Here is a 19498-nt window from a genome sequence, read left to right as displayed (position 1 = left end):
ACGAACAAAAGAGTGACCTATAGAGAGAGGGACCAGGCTACTCTACAGTGAGCATGCGCAAGCAAGTGAATGACTAAAAGAGTGACCTATAAAGCAAGGAACCATGTCACTGAGCGAAGAGAGTGGCCTCTTCCAGAGCGTGTGCATGTATGTGAGTGACCAAAGCAATGTGCAAGCATGTGAGTGAACACAACAGTGCGAAAGCCGTGAGTGACCACAACAGTGTGCGAGCATGAGAGTGGCCTAAAGAGTATACAAGCAAGTGACCAAATCATTGCGCAAGCATGTGAATTACAAAAAGAGTGACTTAGAGAGCGTGTGAGCGTGGGGGTGACCAAAAGGGTGAGTGAGACACCCAGGTGTACTTGCAGGTGTACAAACGAGGTCGTGAATGGGACCGAGACCGACTCGGATTATCCGAATAGTAATGAAAAACCACTTCCGAAATGGGCAGACAGTGTGGGGGGGGGGGTGTTGCAACTCCTACCTATTTCCTTAACTCCAACTTAACTATTTTCTTAACTGCCCATACCCATAAACCAAGGGTGTGCCCTACCCAGGGACCGCGATGTTCCTCTACTCTGATAAAGAGTATCAGTAGTAAAAGGCTGATCGTATTTCTTTCATGGACAATACGAAAAATCTCAGGATTTCTACACATTCCATCACCAATTACCACCAAAAAATTGTCGAAGGTAATAAAAGTTGTCAATTATAGCCAAGAAAAATTGTCAAAGGAAATTACTAAAGTTGCTAATTATTGAAAAAAAGAAAGATTGGAAAAGGAAAATTTAAAGAGGAATTTACTAAAGCCAAATAGTTGTTAAGGGGTATTTGTTAAAGCCTCTTGCACACTTTTTCGGTCACTCTTTTGGTCGTTCACCCACCGATACAGACCTTCGCCCTTTTGGTCACTCCCCTGCTTAACCTACCTAAAAGTGACTCTTTAGGTCACTTTTATGGTCAGTCACATTGTTTCACATTTTCTTGGCCGCTCCCATGATTATACACTTTCCGGGTGACTATTTTGGTCAGCCCCCTGCTCACTCTCCCTCTAGATTACTCTTCTGGGCAGTCACATCGTAGCATACTTTCTCGGTCATTCACCAAACTAATCCCTTACTCTCTGGGTCACTCCTTTAATCACCCACACGTTTGCACATTGTTTTTGTCGCTCACATGCTTGCCAGAGTTGGTGTTTGGTGAAGTAGCGTGTAAAAAAAATGTTGAGAATCACTGGTATACTACAGGTTAATGTTTCGTCCTATAGAGAGGTGTATTTACGGTTTTGCCGCCTATGGGCTAAACTAATTTTGTCGCCTTCCCCCTCCCCGTCAGTCAAATTCTCTTGATCACTCTCACTCTTCAAATTCGGCTCCCTGTGCTTGCCCCTCTTCTCTGTGAGGACACTGTGTCTCTAAGTCACTCTTTCAGTCACACCCATGCTCACATACTTTCTAGGCCACTCTTTTGGTCATTCGAATGCTTGCAGCTGCTTTGAGTATACTCCCACGCCTGTACACGCTGTAGTTAACTGTTTTGGTAACTCTCCCAAGCTCACACACTCTCTAGATCCGTTTTGGTCACTCGCTGGACCGTTACCGCTTCTAGGTCGCTGTCTTGATCATTCACATTTTTCTTCACAGTTTTTGGGCACTTCACTTTTCAGATAGCTCACTGAACTGATCCCTCACTTTCCAGGTGGTCACTCTTTTGGTCATTCACATACTTGCAGACGCTCTAGGTCACTTTGTGTATCTCTCACTGACCTGATCCCTTGCTCTCTAGGTCTATCCCATTCTTTCCCACACTCTCTAGGTCACATTAGATCGCTCGCCGACATTTATCAATCGCTTTCTAGATCGCTGTTTCCCATCGTTCACATGTTTTCACTTGCTCTAGGTCAGTGGTTCTCAACCTTTGGAAGCTCACGGCCCGGTCGAGTATTTTTTTTCGAGTGGAAGGCCCGGTCTTAAGCATCACGGCCCGGTTTGACTAATGGCGCGGCCCGGCGGTTGAGAAATACTGCTCTAGGTTATTTTTTTGGTCACTCACTGACCTGGTTTCTCACTTTCTAGGCAGAGCTGTATATATCTATGGTTTTGTTCTCCCATTCTACTAATTTTCCAGGTAACTCATTCCTGAAATTTGTCGCCCCTCTGAACTTGCCATTATGGGCTATAGTCCACCAAGCCCAACTGTAAATACACCACTGGTGCTGTGTCCTGTAAATCCTAATACGGCTTTTATCTCATCAATCGCTCGTCGTAGAAGTATGGTTTTAATTAATTAATTTTTTTTTTAATGCTCAAAAAATATGTATTCAGAAGCCACTCTGTACTAATTTCGGGAGTGGAAAATACAGTGTGTCATGAAATAAAATCTCCCAATTTATTTTATACAGTCGCCCTGCCCTCTAACTTCCAATTGAAATTAGTAGTACTGAAGTTGGGTGCACGCTGAAAAAACAATGAAAATCATTGATTTTAAATTGAAATATATATTTCAGTCAATATTTCACATTGAACTTTCACTGGATATTATCAATTTTCAGGAAATAATACAGTCGAATCCCGTTATAGCGAAAATCTCGTTTTAACGAACACTTTTCTAATCCCCCAAATACGTTACATGGTAACCTGGAATTCCTTTATAGCGAAATTTCATTATAACGAAGTGATTATTACGGTCTCTTGGTGTTCGTTGTAACGGGATTCGACTGCATTCCTAAACATCTTTAGAAGTTTCTGGAAATAAGTAAACTTGTAAAATATGAATACTCCGTTTTCAATACACGACATCGAAAAACTAAATGTCCTGAAGATACAGTAATTGCTTTCACAACCACCGAATCAGTAAATTTCTGCGAACAATGAAATTTAGATGATTTCTAAATATTCATTAATTTACTGTTAACATCAGATAACCAACAATGATACCATTTATTGCTAATACAAAGTAGTTAAAAAGTCCATAAAAACTTCAAAAATTCATAAAAACCGGGTTAGCTTTGCTAGATCACGATTATTTTTTTTGAGACGGGGGGAAAAAATAACCCAAAAACCAACTGATAGGTGGCACTGGTACGAGCGACCTCGGTTGAAATATGCAAATGAGATGGTTATAAGAACTTGCGCTCCTAATCCACAATCGGTTCACCGTTGTAAATCGTGTATGCGGGACAGCTGCACTCTGCCGTCGTTGGATTTGTGACCCGCCTGCAATGTGTAATCCCCTGTGGTGGTGGTCATGTGGAACAAACATACTGTTGTAATAAACGATTTGGAGGCATTCTGTTTTCGCTATTGGCGTATCTTTACCTTGACTTGTGTACGTCAGCGCTACCTACCGGCTGTTTTTTGGTGTCAAAAAAATTCCCGTGACCACTAGCGATGCTAACCCTGCAAACCGTTTTTTATTTCGGTTATTTTTCCGGTTTTTCATTTTTAAAGTTTCTACCGACTTTTTCCCCCCTCACCCTTTACTTTATTTGAGTTGGCTCTATTATCCACATTTCAGGGAAGAAGAAACTTCCAAAACACCTTGTACAAGTACAGTGGATCCCGCTTATAACGATTTTCAAAAAGTCGTCATGAAAGAAACATTGTAAGCGAGGAAACGAATTAAACGGGAAATCTTGATGAGAATTTGTTAGAGTTAGGACCACGAAAATAAATCGTACTAAGCGGGAAAACGTTGTAAGTGGGAACGTTATAAGCGGGACGTTATAAGAAATATATGATTGGCGTGGAATTTTTTTTAAGCAAAGCTTGATGTGGCCGAAAATGAGCCCAACCATAGGCCGGCCATCGCTGCAGAATATACATTAATATTCTTCTGTGAACTTATTGAAATAGATGGCGACATAAAGCATCACCTGCTAGAGATAGAAGGCCTCTGCACTGTTTGCCGTAAACGTCATTCAGACTTCTTAGCAAGTTTGCCACATTTTGAAATACAGCATCCTGTTTACTTTCTTTTTACTTTGGCGTAGAATCTTCCTGATTGGCTCACAAATACCGCATAGTGATTGGATGTGGGGCCATAGAAATCGAGAATTCTGAGCCCGATCATTTCTTTTCCTCACAACGATGATACTTTCCCCCTGCATATTCCGAGGGAAAATGGATTACTTACTGACGTCACAAGCAGACTGCGAAGACATCGGGAACAGCATTAGCAATTGATAAAGTATTAGCTATGAGCGGGGGGGGGGGGGGTGGAAGGTCTTGTGGAGGTGCGACCTGTGCAATTGCACAGGGCATCGAAACCAATTGGGACAGTTACACTCCCTGATTTCTTTGATGAATAGTCAGACCCGCCTACAAGCGGGACCTTCCGTGATTTGTTTTCCCTCTTACCTCAAGACGGAAAAGGGGAAAACGAACATCACAAGGCCTCGCTACAAGGGTGGGCTAACAGGGCTCCAGCCTCAGGATGATTCTTACAACTTTTTGCTTTTTCACACCATAAATTAACTATAGAGGAGGGGGTGGGGAAGTGCAGGTCTGGTCTGAGGATCTTTCTTTCAAACCGAGCACAACTCAGGTCTATCGCCATCTATGGGCAATTTACTACCTACGGAATTGTGCCGGAATCTCAAGTGTATGTACTTAACAGTCTGAGTGCGTATCTAGTGTTGTGTCTGATTTTCCTCAGTGCTTCCTTCTATATTTCAGAAGCGAAGTGAGTCTCGTCACAGAGAGCAACAGGCCTACACAACGATACAATTATTCAATCATTACACTCCGCTCATAGTTAGGAAAAACTGGTGGCAGATGGCAGCACTACGCGCATTATAACATGCACCAATTCGTTAGAGGTTCCACAGAGGAATATGGACGTGGTACATGTATGGTTTAGTAGTAGTAGTAGTAGAAGTGGAGTGTAAAATGATTGAATATTTGTACCGTTTGTAGGCCTGTTGCTCCCTGCGCCGAGATTTTTTAACGGGGAGATCGGCTTGCATTGGCACCTCGAAGTTGGGAACCACAGAAAACCAACTTCCCCTGACCACCACTGTGGCGCCGGTGGGGGGTTGGAGCCTGTGATCTGTCGATGCGAGTCCGTCACTATGACCACTCGATTACCATGGCGGCGGTCTGGGGGACCGGCTGACACAGGGTACCGAGTGATGGGAGCGCTAAAACATGTTGGAAATTTCAGAATAAATTTTACTGTTCAAAAAATGACCATGAAGAGAAATAAGAAAAGAATAAAAAGAAGAAATATTAAAAGTGTTCGCGTGTATTTAACGTGTGTACAGTAAAACCTCTCTTTTGCGGACATCGTTGGGACAAAAAAATTCGTCTGTAAAAGGGGGGGGGAAGGGTGACTGTTAATCACGGGTTTGAAGAGTATAGTTTTATTATACATGGAAAAATTATTATTTGGCCTTAAAAGGGGGGGGGGGTGTTCGTTAAGAGGGATTTTACTGTATTGAAACAGAATTTCATTCCCTTTTCACGTATAAGCCACTCGTCGCGAATCCCGGTAACTATAAGGTTAATTCAACGCGACCCTGCATGAGGTTTGAAATCGAAAATAGACCAAAATGGGTCGCAAAGTTGATCGTGTTGTTGATTTTGGGTCGGAAAAAAAAAAGAAGAGAAAACTCGTCTTAGTAGTATGCTGAGATGATTTGGGCCTATGTGGTGCATGAAGAAATATTTTTATGACTGATGTCGGACACCCTATGGAACCGCGACACAATATTTGGGAATCACCATATTTAAAGAAAAAACAAGGAAGGGGAAGAAGCCAAATTTTTATCTTGCACAGGACACCAATTTGTCGAAGATCGGCTCCGTGTATGAGTGAGATCAATCTGTCATTCATTTATTTATACAACACTGTTGGCCCTGAGGCCGATACAAGAGAATGCGATTGTAAATAACAAAGATATTTGACATGAATGTCGCTCTCCACTTGTTAATACAAGGTATATAGAAGACTGGATGTTGTGAAGATATTTATTATTTGAGATGTTACTTTTTTAAGGAAGGAAAAAACTCATCTCTGCCTCTACCGGGAGTCGAACCCGGGTCCCTCGATTGCCGGACGAGTGCTCTGACCACTAAGCTACAGAGGAGATAGAGATTTTCCTTCGCTAGAGCGTATATATGCCGAACGGAACCGTGCAATGGACGGTGAAACCAATCAGCTAATAGCTCATGGACGACGAGCCACCAGAGGGCTATATATATGACATGAATGTCGCTCTCCACTTGTTAATACAAGGTATATAGAAGACTGGATGTTGTGAAGATATTTATTATTTGAGATGTTACTTTTTTAAGGAAGGAAAAAACTCATCTCTGCCTCTACCGGGAGTCGAACCCGGGTCCCTCGATTGCCGGACGAGTGCTCTGACCACTAAGCTACAGAGGAGATAGAGATTTTCCTTCGCTAGAGCGTATATATGCCGAACGGAACCGTGCAATGGACGGTGAAACCAATCAGCTAATAGCTCATGGACGACGAGCCACCAGAGGGCTATATATATGACATGAATGTCGCTCTCCACTTGTTAATACAAGGTATATAGAAGACTGGATGTTGTGAAGATATTTATTATTTGAGATGTTACTTTTTTAAGGAAGGAAAAAAAAAAACTCATCTCTGCCTCTACCGGGAGTCGAACCCGGGTCCCTCGATTGCCGGACGAGTGCTCTGACCACTAAGCTACAGAGGAGATAGAGATTTTCCTTCGCTAGAGCGTATATATGCCGAACGGAACCGTGCAATGGACGGTGAAACCAATCAGCTAATAGCTCATGGACGACGAGCCACCAGAGGGCTATATATATGACATGAATGTCGCTCTCCACTTGTTAATACAAGGTATATAGAAGACTGGATGTTGTGAAGATATTTATTATTTGAGATGTTACTTTTTTAAGGAAGGAAAAAACTCATCTCTGCCTCTACCGGGAGTCGAACCCGGGTCCCTCGATTGCCGGACGAGTGCTCTGACCACCGGGTTCGACTCCCGGTAGAGGCAGAGATGAGTTTTTTCCTTCCTTAAAAAAGTAACATCTCAAATAATAAATATCTTCACAACATCCAGTCTTCTATATACCTTGTATTAACAAGTGGAGAGCGACATTCATGTCATATATATAGCCCTCTGGTGGCTCGTCGTCCATGAGCTATTAGCTGATTGGTTTCACCGTCCATTGCACGGTTCCGTTCGGCATATATACGCTCTAGCGAAGGAAAATCTCTATCTCCTCTGTAGCTTAGTGGTCAGAGCACTCGTCCGGCAATCGAGGGACCCGGGTTCGACTCCCGGTAGAGGCAGAGATGAGTTTTTTTCCTTCCTTAAAAAAGTAACATCTCAAATAATAAATATCTTCACAACATCCAGTCTTCTATATACCTTGTATTAACAAGTGGAGAGCGACATTCATGTCATATATATAGCCCTCTGGTGGCTCGTCGTCCATGAGCTATTAGCTGATTGGTTTCACCGTCCATTGCACGGTTCCGTTCGGCATATATACGCTCTAGCGAAGGAAAATCTCTATCTCCTCTGTAGCTTAGTGGTCAGAGCACTCGTCCGGCAATCGAGGGACCCGGGTTCGACTCCCGGTAGAGGCAGAGATGAGTTTTTTCCTTCCTTAAAAAAGTAACATCTCAAATAATAAATATCTTCACAACATCCAGTCTTCTATATACCTTGAACAAAGATATTGTTTGATATTTGACAAAAAACTAGTGATAGTGGGGGATTCGACAATAGAGCTTGGGAGTTTGTTCCATTCACCAATGGCATGAGGAAAGAAGCTGTATTTAAAGCAGTCAGTGGAAGCAAAAATAGGTTTTAATTTAAGGGAATGGTCGAGTCTTCTAGAGATAAAGGATAATTTGGCTAAGATACCAGAAGTATCTACACTGGTGAAATAAATTAAGAGAATTTTCATATTTTATCGAATTTCATGAAAAGAACTGAACTGAATGTAAAACCACTGCTTCTAGACAAAAATGCAAATCTTGTACGTCAAATACGTAAGCGTACACGTGTGTGTAGGCGGAGCCAGTAGAGAAACAGGCTTTATAAGCACGCGTAAGTTAAGACGGGTGACCACGACGCACTTCGCCCGGGTGACCAAACATCTAGTTGCGACCCTGCTGGTAGGGGATCTAAAACCTGCCAAAATTAGCTCGGGAAAATAAAAACTCTGGAGATTATCCTCGTACCCGGTCAGCCCACGCACGTCTTCGAATGCGCACACACACGTGAGGAATCAAATCATTTCGGTTGTTTATAGGTGTAGGAAGTTTCGAATATCAGGGGCTCGAATAAAGGAGGTGGTACTGAAAAATCCTTACGAACAGCAAAGTGATGGACACTAAGGATGTTCGTCCACTGGAAGCTACTACGAGCGATAACAAGCCATCTTGTATGCGAACATAGGCGTACGCAGAATTTTCTCGTGGGTTTTTTTCCAATTTTTTTGTCTATAATCTCGGCTTGAGGGGGGGGGGGGATAGGGCGTTAGAATCCCAACCCCCCCCCCCCTTGCGTACGCCAATGTATGCGAAAGACAATAACAAGTCATAACAAGCTACATGGCTTGTTATGACTCGTAGGTCATAGTTTCCGGTGAACGGCCAGTCTACTACTACTACTAAACCAGACATGCACCTCGTCCATATTCCTCTGCGGAACTTCTAACGAATTGGTACATGTTGGAATCTGTGTGTACGTATAGCGAACCCCTTCCGTGAAGGTTGTTTCTGTGTAATGCTTTTTATGTGTAGCGCATTGCCATCTGCAACTGAGTTTTTTCTTAACTGATAGTGAGTGAAATGCAATGAATGAATAATTCATTACAGTCACAATAATGCATAATTGTGCCGTTGTAGGGCTGTTGCTCTCTGCTGCGAGGCTTTTTAACGGGGAGATCAGCTCGCATTCGTGCCTCGAAGTTGGCAACCTCAGAAAACCGACTTCAGCCGACCACCACTGCGGCGACGGGGGGGGGGGGGGTGGGTTTGTACCCGGATCCTCGCGGTGCAGGTCCGTCAATGAACGACCAGTCTGACAGACTACATTTTAAACAGTTGAAAATGAGAACTCGTGTTGCGTGATTGTTATTTTTTCAAAGTTAAGCAACTCCTATCCTGTGGACAAGCGTAAGCAGTAAAATCTCTCTTGCGGACACCGGTGGGACAAAAAGAAAATTCGTCCGTAAAAGAGGGATGGCGGTTAGTCGGGGGTTTGAAACGCATACTTTTAGTATACGGAGGAAATCATAATTTGGCCGTAAAATACGGGTGACCGCATCTGAGGGGCACCCGTTAAGAAGGGTTTGACTATGCTGGGATCCTTCCCCTGTTTAATATAAACAAATATTACGTAGAGAACAGAAATTGCCTGCAAATTAATACTTTGATGTATTTATATAAAACTACGTTTAGAAAACCTCAACAACCAGTATTTATCATTGTTCTGATACCTTTATTACTTCACTTTTTAGATCATTTCAATAATTACAAAAATTCGCAATAAATAGCTAGACACCGTAACTTTGAGCGCAAAGGAGGGAAATTATGGTTTCTTATTGTTGATCAATAGATGGTGATGAATGATGACTAATCATTATTAATACAGATCGAAGGATTTGCTTTTAGCATTTCATGCTTCTACTTCGACCCTTTTGCTCGTGAGTATTTCCTTCTTTTTATTAATACGCCCCGTCTACGTTCAAGGAATCCACGTCAAGTCCCCTCCTGGAAATTGTGGACAACCCTTCAAACTAATACCCTAGTTTTAGGTGGGGGGGGGGGGTATTTGAAATAATACCTTCACTATGTCCTCCTCTACAGCGGTGGTTCTCAACCGGGGGCCATATGGCTCCCTAGTGATATTGGGATACTTCAAGGAGGCCACGGAAGAAGATGGAGAAAGTGGCCATGACAGGTGGTTTGGAAGGCTGCAGAGAGCTGAGAAGAAGAATTAAGGTGTGAAGAAATAAAATGCTTTTATATTAGTGACTATACACTTACAGAATCCAACAAAGCCACCCATAAAAGCAGGGCCGTCTAAGGGCATGGACCCACCCTAGCCTGATCACCTACATTTCGCAGCAGGTTCCCTAGGATGGGGTTTTTCGAGGCCCCCGAGTAGATTTTTCACAGGCCCCTCCTCTATATTGAATATAGTGGGAAAAACAAAAAAAAAATGATAAAAAACCATATCAGGCCCCGGGATGCAGCTCTGTCAGTCCCATTCTTGGGAGGGGTCATGCCCGGGGGTATCATGTCCATAAGTGACCCCACCTTATAATATTTTGTACTGAACAATAAATTTTGCAAATATGTGGCTGCTTATTTCCAGCTAAATATGGGACTACCATAGCATCACTTTGCCTAGGGGGCCCATGATGTTGAGACGGCCCTGAATAGAACTCGGACTAGTGGGGAGATCAATAAATTCTATGCCAGTGGTTCGGAGGCCAATCTTCTTTGCAAAATTTTCGTTCAGTATAAATTCACTGAAAGAATCAATTCAATACGCATAAAGGATCTTGCTTCTAGATGAGAGTTCAAGACTCTGGGTAAGACAGGGGAGCCACAAGGAAAAAAAATATGGTTCGAAAGGGGGCCACTGGCAAAAAAAAAAAAGGGTTAAGAAACGCTGCCCTACCGCATCATTATAGTAATTGTGTGTGATATCTCGGGAAACATAAGGGTTTCGTAGAACTCATTGAGGAACACTAGTCCACATTTAGGAGCTTGACACTGTATATCAGTGGTTCCCAAAGTGAATGACCAGGGGGATCGGGAGAGAAATTCTAAAACAGAAACGTCCAAATAAGAAATTTATTTTTATTTTTCGCAACGTACAACAAAAATACGTCAACAAAAATGAAAAATGACTCTCTGAGCTCCTTACCACGTAAGTTATCAAAAGATGAACGAGGTTATTTGGATCAAATGTTCTATGTATAATATGAACAATATTATTAACCCTTTAAGCGTGAGTTAGACATTACTAACCCCGCCCCCTCAAAATTCAATACCTTCTTTTCGTTAGGTTCATAGTTAACCATAATAATTATCGTTAGCTATTGGTAATTATAAATGGCCATAATTATCACAAAAAAAAAAAAAAAAAATACGCCAATGCAGCGATGACCTCGAATCATAGGAATCGATATATCGGCCTCCTAAAGCACGACGAAAGTCCGAATTTCGCCGATATTGCTTTGTGAAGCGGGCTGGCCACCTCGAGAATTGGCCAACTTCGGGCTTTGGCAGTGACAGCCGTAATCGATTCACACCGGCCTTGAAATTTTCCCAGAATTCCAAAGCCTTTTATATAAAGTCACTCTAAGGAATCGAAAACACGTTGGATTTCGAAGTCGCTGATGAACTTGGAAAAATTGTTGTTGGGGAAAAAAGGCTTTTTATATATGCACTTACTTCGACTCTTTCCTCTTTGAGTTCGACGCGAAGAGCGAGTTCCTCGCGCAGCAGAACGTCCGGGTAATGGGTTCTTTCGAAAGCCGATTCCAGCTGTTCGAGCTGTTCCTCGGTGAAGATGGTCCGGTGTCGTCGCTTCCTCCTGTTCGTCGTCAGGCCGACGACCCCGGCGTTCATCGCTGCTGCCGCTGCGGCACCGCCGTGGGCCCCGATCGTCGCCATCAGCGGCGGCGCGATCAAATACGGCGAGAAGATCCCTGCATACCCTGTGTGTCAAAAGTGAAGAGAGATCAAATCATTCCCTGATTCAATAACAGACTGAAGAGATCTGAATAATAAATTAATGATGAGCTGAATAAAATTTAATTCTTTCGTGTATCTGCCTATCGATTTAAAGAAAGATGGCCGCCACTCAATTCACCAATGGGAAAATTCACCGACGGAAAAATAAACCGCTGGGAAAATTAATCGACAACAGTTTGTCAGCTGCGAGTGAGTCACCGCGTGATTGTGCGTGTAAGTGAATAATTATGGGAGTGAGGGAGTGACCGAATGAGTTGGTGAATTAGCTAGCGAAATATATAATAAGTTGGTTAGTGAGCGGATAAGTGACAGAGTAACTTTATGTGTGAGTGGGTGAGTGTGTAACCACATGACCACCGTATGGATGACTGAATGAGTGAGAGAGTGGGTAACTGAATAAGTGACTCAGTGTGTGAGTGATCTTATACATCACCGATTGGGTCATCGATTGAGTGAGTTACCAAATAAATGAGTAAATAAGTAACCGTATTAGTGATCGAGTGAGTGGGTGAGTTTCCAACTAGCGATTGAGTGAGTGACAAAGTAAGTGGTTAAGTAGTGATTGAATGAGTGAAGAAGTAAGTGGTTAAGTAGCGATTCAGTGACCGAATGAGTCTGTCACCATATGAGTGGCCGTATAATCGGGCGATTGTCAGAATAAATGACCAAAGGGGTGGATGTTACCGAGTGAGTAATGATGGTATGAGTGACACTCACTCACTAACTCTTTGACTCACTTAATCAATTAATCACTTGCTTACACGCTACGCATGTCATTTTGACGGCGAATTGTTTGTCGGTGAAATATTAACTAGTGGTAAATTTTCTTTTCTGTGATTTGCGTCACGGTAAATTGTTGGCGATAAATTTTCCGCACCTGCTGTCAATCATAATAACAATTTCAGAACATGATTTTAATAGAAGACAATCCTAAGGACTGAAAAAAAAACAAGCTCATGTGTGATTCATATGACAAAACGTATTCGTGCAACTACGTACTACCTAGACTACATACTACTGACGTAGTCCCACGTCACGTCAGAGTAGGCCTACTGTGTAGCGACCTTTAGACTGGCCTTAGACCTTCATACCTGTCGTATATGCTAAGCCCGAAGTGCGCCACTTCGCGAATTGGCTGAGAGTTTTTGGCCAAAGTCCGAATTTCGAATCTGATTCGAGTTTTGGGCGGCCAATTCGCGAAGTGGAAGGAGATCCCTGGCCAAAGTTCGATGTGCTGATGTAAGACGGTCCAGTAGGAAACAAAATTCATTTATTTAATCGCCAACGTGTGATACATGGCTGTATATACAGGGTGATCAGCGAATAAGCCCTTATTTCAAAATTAAATATCTCTACAACAAAGATCAATTGAATTATGCGGTAAACAGTACGTTTATTAGCAAAACTGTAAGAATGTTGTACAGAAATTTCGAAAATTTAGTTTTTTTTTAATTTTTTAAAATTTAAAAAAAACAAACAAAACTGGAGATTTTGGGGTTCCGAAAATCCTCATTTGTGTGAAGAGAAACCACTGCATTCGCCTAAAGTTACTGCATGGGCTGCGGTATGCGCCAGAGGCATTATCGGCCCCTTCTTCGTGCGAGAAACGATTACTACTGAACGTTACGTTACAATTTTGGAACAATTTGTCAGCACACATGGCGCATACCACAGCCCATGCAGTAACTTTAGGCGAATGCAGTGGTTTCTCTTCACACAAATGAGGATTTTCGGAACCCCAAAATCTCAAGTTTTGTTTTCTTCTTTTTAAATTTTAAAAAATTTTAAAAAAAAACTAAATTTTCGAAATTTCTGTACAACATTCTTACAGTTTTGCTAATAAACGTACCGTTTACCGCATAATTCTATTGATCTTTGTTGTAGAGATATTTAATTTTGAAATAAGGGCGCTGATCCAACCAACACCCACTAGAAAACTATGAAAATTCTCTAGTAGGTGTTGGCTGATCACCCTGTATTAGCTCTATTGGATAATCTCCACATGTGACGAGAGGGGAAAAAAAAATGATTACCGCATCGTGACCACGATATGGTGGGTTGCCATAGCTAACGTGGCCAAAATTACCACGAAAAAATACGAAAACTTGGCGGTGGTGCTTCAAGTCTTAGCGTCCCGCCCCCTCGTGTCAAACGCTGGCATAAACTCGGCGGCGACTTCGAATCACGCCTTTTGTTATCGGACTTTGGCCAGAGATCTCCGGCCACTTCTAAAACCGACTGGCCGAAGCCCGAAATTCGAACATTAGTCAATTGGCCACTTCGCGAACTGGCCAATTTCGGGATTTGGCAGTAACATAACAACTGTCTTAAGTGTTATATAGTCATACGGTTTAGTGTTATACAGTCACTGAAATTATGTAATTTCTTGTCTAATAGCAGAGTTGTTAGGGTACAAACCATTGGCATCCGGAGGAGGTTTCGGGTCCCTCTTCAAGCTGAGATCAAGATGAATAGGATGGTATTTTATCGGCATGGGCCGGAGCCACGGAATTAGTGTTAGTGGGTCTCATACCTTTTAACATGGTGAAAAACACTATGCTCTGAATAGAAATACCATTAAAATACTATTCAACCATCCAATTTATCCCAATTTTTTTTACACATGTTCTTGATTGTATGTGCTATCCTATAATACTGGAATAAAGTTTCACGTATGTCAGATACTTAATTTTTTGTAAATTTTCCAAGTAAGTGCATTAAAAACAACTTGCGTCCATGATAAAATACCATAACATCAATGCAATTGAATAGAAATTGATTAAAAATAAAAGAAACTGTTCAATTCATGAAATGAAACAAAAGGTTGAGATTTCATTGCCTCAATAATATTTGAAATTAAATTTTAAAATTTAAATTCCAAAAATTTTTAAAATTAGAATTTAATTTTAAGTAAGATTGGAGTCAATGAAATCTCAACCTTTCGCATCATTTCATATGAATTGGACAGTTTCCTTTATTTTTAATCAATTTTTATTCAGTTGCATTGATGTCATGGTATTTTATCATGAACGCAAGCTGTTTTTAATGCACTTATTTGGAAAATTTACAAAACATTAAGGTATCCGATTACGTTGAAAACGTCATTTTAGAAGAAAATATGGATTTTTATTTTTTTTTAATTTTTTTATAAAAGCCCTATTTGTTGTGATTCCAAAACGGGCCTTGTTTTGTTTATATGATGCTTATAGAATCAAAGTTACGTCCACTTTAGTGTTGCGTTTTTACATACAAGTAATACGAGAATAAAGACATTAAACGTGTTTTACGAAGAATACTATTTTTTTGACATTTTACTTCACTTTGTGACATGATTTGTAAATATTGATTCAGTGCATCCTTACCAAATTTTAATGTGATATTTTGCTATATATTGTTGACGTTATGAACCAAAATCTAAGGTCTATCACATATATATTTTGAACTACAGTGTTTTATAGACAAAATGTAGGATGAAATTTCGAAAAAATTCACACCTACTTAAACATATTTTGGTGTAACTTATGAACATATGATGCAATACTTTAAATTTTGGTTCATAACCTGCAAAATTACTAGCTAAATGCACTGTGAAAATTACAAAGCATTTCATTAATAAAATTTTTTGCAATCGTGTTTCAAATATCCCATGAATTTTGCCTAAAATTTGACATAAAAACGACTTTTTCAAAGAAAATACAAATACAAATACAAATACAACGCCACAACAGGCAAATTGCCCAACGAGGTGGCTGACTTAAGAGCATCATGGATCCCCGAGCCATTTTTTGGAGGCCCTACCTACTTCTGCTACACCACACATGCACCCCCCCCCCCGCGGAACCCCCAACGAATCGTTGATGTGCGTGTACGTGTAGTGAAACCTGACGTGAAGTTTTTTGTTTCTCTGTAATGCTTGTTATGTGTAGTGCTGCCATCTGCCACCAGTTTTTCTAACTACGAGTGAAGTGTTATGATTGAATGATTTATCGTTGTAGGACTGTTGCTCTCTGTGGCGAGACTTTTTAACGGGGAGATCGGCTCGCATTTGCACCTTGAAGTTGGGAACCACAGAAAACCAACTTCAGCCGACCACCACTGTGGGGTTCGAACCCGGATCCTCGCATCGCGAGACCGTCACTATAATAGATCACAATATAATAGATAGACCAAAATTTTTCACTGTTTTCACCATTTCGAGACACGTTCTATCAAAAAATGTATTTAAAGTTCACTCCAGAACTATTTTAAAGAAAAGTGACAAGAAAGGTAGTCGGATACCTTAATCTGAGATATTTAAAACTTTATACCAGCATAGAATAGCATATGCAATCAAGAACATGTGTAAAAAATTTGGGATAAGTCGATGGTTAAATAGTATTTTTAATGAAATTTTTATTAGACCATAGTTTTTCACCATGTTTAAAAGTATGAGACTTCTTGTGTGGAGAATGTAGGAGAAAAACATAAATTGAAATATATATTACAAATATTGGTAAATTCATGAGAAAACGATTGATAATACAAAATGTTTGTGGACCTGGAGAGAAGGGAGCATATAAATTATTTTTGTAAATAAATCATTGATTATAATCAAGTGGGCCTACACCATAATTAGGCCTATCCCAAAAAGAGCCGAGATTTTGCAGATTATGTGTCATTTTGCAAATGCCAGAGGTCCTTTCAGGCACCACGGGCCAAATCAAACTTTTTACGAAGACCGCGGGCTACTAAGTCATATAATGTGGTACTCCCTGTTATCAAACAGGGTTCTCCCAAATTTTAATGAACACTTTTGTTTACTCTGAATTTGTTTCTTTCATTAAGTTCGAATATTTATTTATTTTCTGCTAACTTTCATTCATTAATTAATTAATTTTTTTTGTCATAAATCTGCAATTTGACCGCATAATTCTGGGAGCAAAATGTTTTAATTAATTAAAAATTTTTTCAATATAATTCCAAAATTATGTTCTTCAATAATTCTAAAATTATTTCTTTCATATTTAGGTGTTCTTTTTTAATTATGTATACCTTTTGGATGCCGAATTTTGCCTCTCGAAGTGTGTTTGAAACTATAGGCCGCAGTGTTCTGGCTCGGAGTCCCCCGAATTCATTATGGTGGCCCTTCCAATGTACCAAATTAATAGTTACTATATGGCAATATATTACTATTGTGTGAATCTTGAAAGTATCTCACAGTTCTAGCTGCAGCAGTACAGATTTCAGTAGCCAGCGCCCTTTAACAATTTTTTGTTAAATTTAATTGGTTTTTTATGTAAAGTAAATATTTTACAAAAATGATCGACGGGCCACAGGTTTAAGACCCCCCTGGCGTACGCTATTATCACGAACCTTCGGTTTCACGCGTCTAGGTTTCAAGTCCTGACCCAGAGTAGGCCTACAAGTACCTACTCCGGAATCGACCGTAATCATAGGTTCTTGTCTGATTAGCCCTCACGAGCATGAAATGATACTGATAGCATTTCAAACAATCGTCGAAAATAATTATTTCATTGTGAGTCCGCGCTGGCCATATCGATGAGAGATATTGTATTTTGTGTAATATGCAGTCAAACTCGGTTATAACGTCATTGAAGATACTGAAGATACCACAAATTTTCTTCGTTATAAGGTTAACGTTTTAAAGTCATTTTTGACGAGGAAATTTAATCAGAGGCAATCCAATGCTGTGCATGAGAGGTTTTATTTCTTTTTGAATCGGGTGGCAATATTTGATCTAGAAAAATACGGGAACAAAATTGCGTGAAAATTAATACGGGACATCGTGAAATTATCACCAAACATGTCAAATGTCGGTGAAAGTGCCAAATATTACTTTTATAAATAACCCTTGGCTACAGTGAGTCTGTTAAAATGTATTTTATGGGGGAAAAATGAACTATGAGATGAATATTCATGTGATCATAAAAATATCATTAATGAATTACGCAAATTATCTTCATTCTTGTTTTTATGATTGAAATTAGAAATTAAAGCGGTATTCGTTGAACGGGACATTTTTGTTCGTCAAAGTCGACAAGAGGAAGATACGAAAAAGTGTTTAGTATATATAGCGGTCATGTCAAGATGGCCGGGATTGCACTATAAAAGTTTGATAAAAGATATTTTTACATGACTTGGAAAAAAAAACAACCAAAAAAGCCCCTATTGGCTACGATTATTGGTAGCATTCTTCAAGTTTTATAAAAATGTTAGGAAAGTTGTTTCATAAAACTTGAAAAATGCAGTAAATAAGCGCATCGGAGCGAATGTAACCAGTGCTCTTATTTGTTGTTTTTCTCAAGTTTTGTATAAAAGGTATTTTATAAAACTCTTATAGTGTAATCCCGACCTAAGCAAGGTCGGAGTGTCAAACTTGTAACAAATCTTTTTTATCAACGTTTGGCACAAATATAACAACGGACGAACATTCCCTCGATGGGATCATTCCTAATCGTGAGCATTTCTCAAGAAAATGTCATTGAAACGCGAACATAAGTGATGAAAAATTTTTCGTTATATCCGGGTCGGTTACTTTTCGTCGGCGTCATAAACACGGTTCATTAACATTATTCTCTATGGGAATAAGTCTGGACCGCCAAATACAGTTGAATTCCCGTTTTAACGAACACTTTTCTAATGTCCCAGGTAAGTTTACACAGGAACAATGTAAAATCCTGAAATTCCTTTATAACGAAATTTCATTATAACGAAGTGATTTATATTTATTATAACGGAGTTCGTTATAACGGGATTCGACTGTATTGACTTTATAACTGAGTTGTCGTTACAATTTACCTCGTTATAACCGAGTTTGGCTGTAATCGAGGAATTAAAATCACGAGAAACGAATTAATGATGATGCATTGGTCGTTGACCCTTAACAAATTCAATGCGACTTACCGCATGTTTCGGTCGCCGGACAATGGTAATGCAACTGCGTGAGGTGTGGAGCCCAAAACGCATTCGATGGCGGTAATGTGCTAGGCGTCGTCGATTCTTGGGCGAGTATGTTGTCGATGGAGAAAGGAACAGCCGAAGATTGGGTACCACGAGTCCTCTGGATTCCCGTGGGCACCACCACGTTCTGGGGAGTCGGATACTGATGCTGTTGTTGTTTGAGGACATCGGCGACGAAACAACACGGGCATGAGGATAACCCTTGGGAAAGTCCATGGAACGGTGACGACATCGTTTTCGACAACTCCGGCGAGCTCGTATAAACTTGTTGCTGGCTTCCGAGCGTTGATTTCATAGCATCACTGGGATTATTCTGGTATTTCTGATCAACGGTCACAATTGAGATAGTCACCTGTTTCAGCGTCACACCAGCGATTATAACGTGCAGTAATTCCAATGAGGATCACAAAAAAACTTCCGAACTTATCGCGGTACGTACCAGATGGTATTGAAAGTTGAACACGTCAGAAAAAAAACCGTGTATTAAATTATTCTTTGCGGAGAAGAAGCGTTAAAAACGAAGAAGAAGTATTCTGTAACAAACATATTCTCTGCCTTGCCTCTCCGCAGTGAAACACTACAATCCAAAAATATTTTTTGGTTTATTTCGGAGAGTAAGTAAAGTCATCATAATCCCCGCTCCGTCTTTGCAGGTGAGCTGCGATTAGTTGTAAGCGGATTAAGAGAAACGCCCTTGTGGTTCCCCGGTTGGCTGTCTGATCGGTGATATTATTGGCTGACGGTGTTCAATACCGACTGTAAGCCGATTGGTGAATGATCTAAGCTCCGCCTAATCGATCGG

At 40.6% G+C, this 19498-nt stretch overlaps 1 protein-coding gene across 1 annotated transcript in view; it reads right to left on the bottom strand.

Annotated features, from left to right (window-relative positions):
• LOC149084704 (uncharacterized) overlaps positions 1-19281 on the bottom strand; it is a 30542-nt gene extending 11261 nt beyond the window's left edge. Inside the window, exons 1-2 of the mRNA XM_089235521.1 lie at positions 18640-19281; positions 11434-11699 (exon numbers count right to left, since the gene is read on the bottom strand). Of these exons, the coding sequence (XP_089091647.1) occupies positions 11434-11699; positions 18640-18991 (618 nt within the window). The 5' untranslated portion in view covers positions 18992-19281. The remainder of the gene's footprint in view (positions 1-11433; positions 11700-18639) is intronic.
• Positions 19282-19498: the final 217 nt, after the last annotated feature.

The sequence above is a fragment of the Pholcus phalangioides genome, unplaced genomic scaffold (assembly GCF_987345545.1).
Source record: "Pholcus phalangioides strain wild (caught in Gottingen) unplaced genomic scaffold, Ppha-v1.0 ptg000008l_1, whole genome shotgun sequence".
Taxonomy (NCBI): domain Eukaryota; kingdom Metazoa; phylum Arthropoda; class Arachnida; order Araneae; family Pholcidae; genus Pholcus; species Pholcus phalangioides.
This window is presented reverse-complemented; position numbering and strand designations above follow the sequence as displayed.